This window comes from Condylura cristata, unplaced genomic scaffold (genome assembly GCF_000260355.1).
Source record: "Condylura cristata isolate star-nosed mole 26May11 unplaced genomic scaffold, ConCri1.0 scaffold00032, whole genome shotgun sequence".
In the NCBI taxonomy this organism is placed as follows: Eukaryota; Metazoa; Chordata; class Mammalia; order Eulipotyphla; family Talpidae; genus Condylura; species Condylura cristata.
Window position 1 is genome coordinate 20,571,029 of NW_004567133.1, and position 2,371 is coordinate 20,573,399.

General features: G+C 74.4%; 1 protein-coding gene across 1 annotated transcript in view; it reads right to left on the minus strand.

Annotated features, from left to right (window-relative positions):
• CHTF18 (CTF18, chromosome transmission fidelity factor 18 homolog (S. cerevisiae)) overlaps positions 1-2,371 on the minus strand; it is a gene marked incomplete at its 5' end in the record, with an annotated part of 5,224 nt that overhangs the window by 510 nt on the left and 2,343 nt on the right. Inside the window, 9 exons of the mRNA XM_012731709.1 lie at positions 3-73; positions 171-284; positions 357-501; positions 621-751; positions 838-987; positions 1,096-1,320; positions 1,680-1,842; positions 1,980-2,110; positions 2,197-2,295. Coding sequence (XP_012587163.1) covers positions 3-73; positions 171-284; positions 357-501; positions 621-751; positions 838-987; positions 1,096-1,320; positions 1,680-1,842; positions 1,980-2,110; positions 2,197-2,295 — 1,229 coding nt within the window. The remainder of the gene's footprint in view (positions 1-2; positions 74-170; positions 285-356; positions 502-620; positions 752-837; positions 988-1,095; positions 1,321-1,679; positions 1,843-1,979; positions 2,111-2,196; positions 2,296-2,371) is intronic.

Below are 2,371 nucleotides of genomic sequence, written 5' to 3' on the forward strand. Positions count from 1 at the left end.
GCCCGCCCCACAGACCTGCACTTAAGGCCGCCGCTCTCCTGACCACCACACGCCCGAAGAAGTCCCTCTCGGGCTGAGGGGAGGCGGCCGGTCAGGCTGGGGGGACAGTCCCGGGGGCACTCCCCACCACGGCCCCCGCGCGCGGACACCAGACACCGACGGGCCAGCACCTGTTCCTCCCTGGCCGCCTGCTTCAGGACACGCGGCCGCGGCTGCTCCTGGCCTCGCTGGGCGGGGGCCCGAGCCCCCTCCTCCTCGGGGCACCCCGGGGGCAACTCAGCCACCTGTGAGGGGGGGGGTGAGGGCACAGCCCGGCAGGGGCAGCTGGGCCCCGCCCCGCACGGCCCGGGGCTCACCTGGGGACAGGGCCCGCGCCCGGCCAGGGCCTCGGCCCGCCGCATCCGCTCCAGCTCGATCTCGCGGGCGATGAGCTGCTTGGCCTGGTAGGTGAGGGGCCTGCGGGCCGGCAGCTCGGGGAACCGGCACACGGCCTCCACGTCCCTGCGCGCACACAGCACGGGTCCGCCAGCCGGCATGGGCCCTCCGCTCCCCAAGCGCCCGTGGCCCCGTGAGGTGGCAGGCGCGCCGGGCCGCGCAGGCAGGTGGGGCGGCGCACTCACGGCTCCAGCCGGTAGACGTACTGCCCGTCGGGCGCGCGCTCCTGGCGGTAGGTCAGGCTGTAGGCCAACATGGTGCCCACGAGGCTGGCCAGCTGCTGCTTCTCCCGCGCGCTGTACAGCTGCGTGCTGACCTGGGCCAGCGGGCGGGCGGGGTGAGCAGGCCGCTGCGCGGGGCCGCACCCCAACCCCACCCGCCGCCGCCCGGGGAGGTGCTCACCGGGCGCAGCTTAGGTGCAACGATGTCCAGCAGCAGGCAGAGGGCGTCCAGCACGAGGGCCTGGGGCGCAGCCCGGCTGCGGGTGGCCGGCGCAATGCCCGACACCAGCGTCTGAATGAGGTTCTGCGTCCGCTGTGTCCGGCCCTGGGCCTGGAGGAGTCAAGCCGGGGGCGTGGGGCGGGGCCGGCGGGCGGGGCTAGCGGGTGGGGTTAGCAGGCGGGGCGGGGCTAGCAGGCGGGGCGGGGCCGGCGCACGCACCTCCTGCTGGCTGCTGGGGAAGTTGAGCCTGGGCACTCGGCTGGTGGCTAGGAGCACGTGGAAGGCGGCGGGCAGGAAGGGCCCGTAGCGCAGCAGCTGGAAGCGCTGGCCCTGGAGGGCGGCGCGCTGCAGCAGGTCGTCGAAGGCCAGCCAGTCGAGGGCGGCGCACACGGCGCCCAGGCCCGAGTCCCGCAGCCGCAGCCGCAGGAAGTTGTCAAACAGGCCCTGCGGGCAGCAGCCCTGAGCCCGGCCGGGCAGCTTCGCTGGGTCCAAGGCCACAGGCCCCTCCAGGCGGGAGGCCCAGGGCTCGGCCCTCAGCTGCCCGACCCCCCCCACACCCCACCCCCGGCACATCTGTCCACTGGAATCCGGGATTTGCACTGATCCCCGTCCCTAATCCAAATCTCCTGGAATGGGACAAGCTCGCTGACCCCAGGCGCCATGCACCCCTGCCTCCAGCAACCCCTACTCAGGCCTCCGCGGCCCCGCCCACAGAGGGCCCCCACACAGCTGGGGGCTGCCGGCCGCCCAGTGCCCAGAGGTGGACACAGCCTCTGCCCCACCAGGCCAGAGCTCCCGGGTACCTGAGCCACCCTCTCATGCTCGCCGGCAGACGTGGCCACGTGCAGGACATGGAGGAACCGCTGGGAGGCCATGGTCAGGGGTGGCTGGACGCCATAGGGCCCGGAGACTGGGTGCCCGTCCCCCGTCAGGAGTGTGTGGGCAGGCGGGGGCGCGTCCTGTCGCCTGCAGAGGCCGAGACTGGAGGCTGACTCTGTGGCTCCCGCCCCTCTCCCGGGTGACACTCTCAGGACCCTGGGGGCTGTGGGGGGATGGGGTGGGGCAGGGCAGCAGGCCCAGGGCGGCCACCCCCGCCCGCCTACCTGTGGGCCCGGGGCAGCTGGAAGACCTCCTGCCACACCGAGAAGAGCCCCTTGCGCTGGTCCTTGAGGCCAACGTGGGTCGCCTGGACGGCCTGCACGCTGAGGTCCCGCTGACCTCGCCTGTGCAGGAACTGGGCGCAGAAGGTGGGGGTGGGTGGCCAGCCTCCCAGTCGGCCCCGCCCACCGGCGCGCGGCCCCGCCCACCGCAGCCGCCCACCTGCAGGGTGTTTATGCAGGCCCGGATGTCCCGGTCGGTCTTCTCGCAGAGCGCAGCCAGGGCGCCGGGGTCCACCTGCATGCCCTGCCGCAGGGAGATCTGCCGGGAGGCAGGGTTGGGGCGTGCCAGGAGGCCCACGCAGCCGCCACCCTCCGCTCGCCCCGCCCAGGGGCCC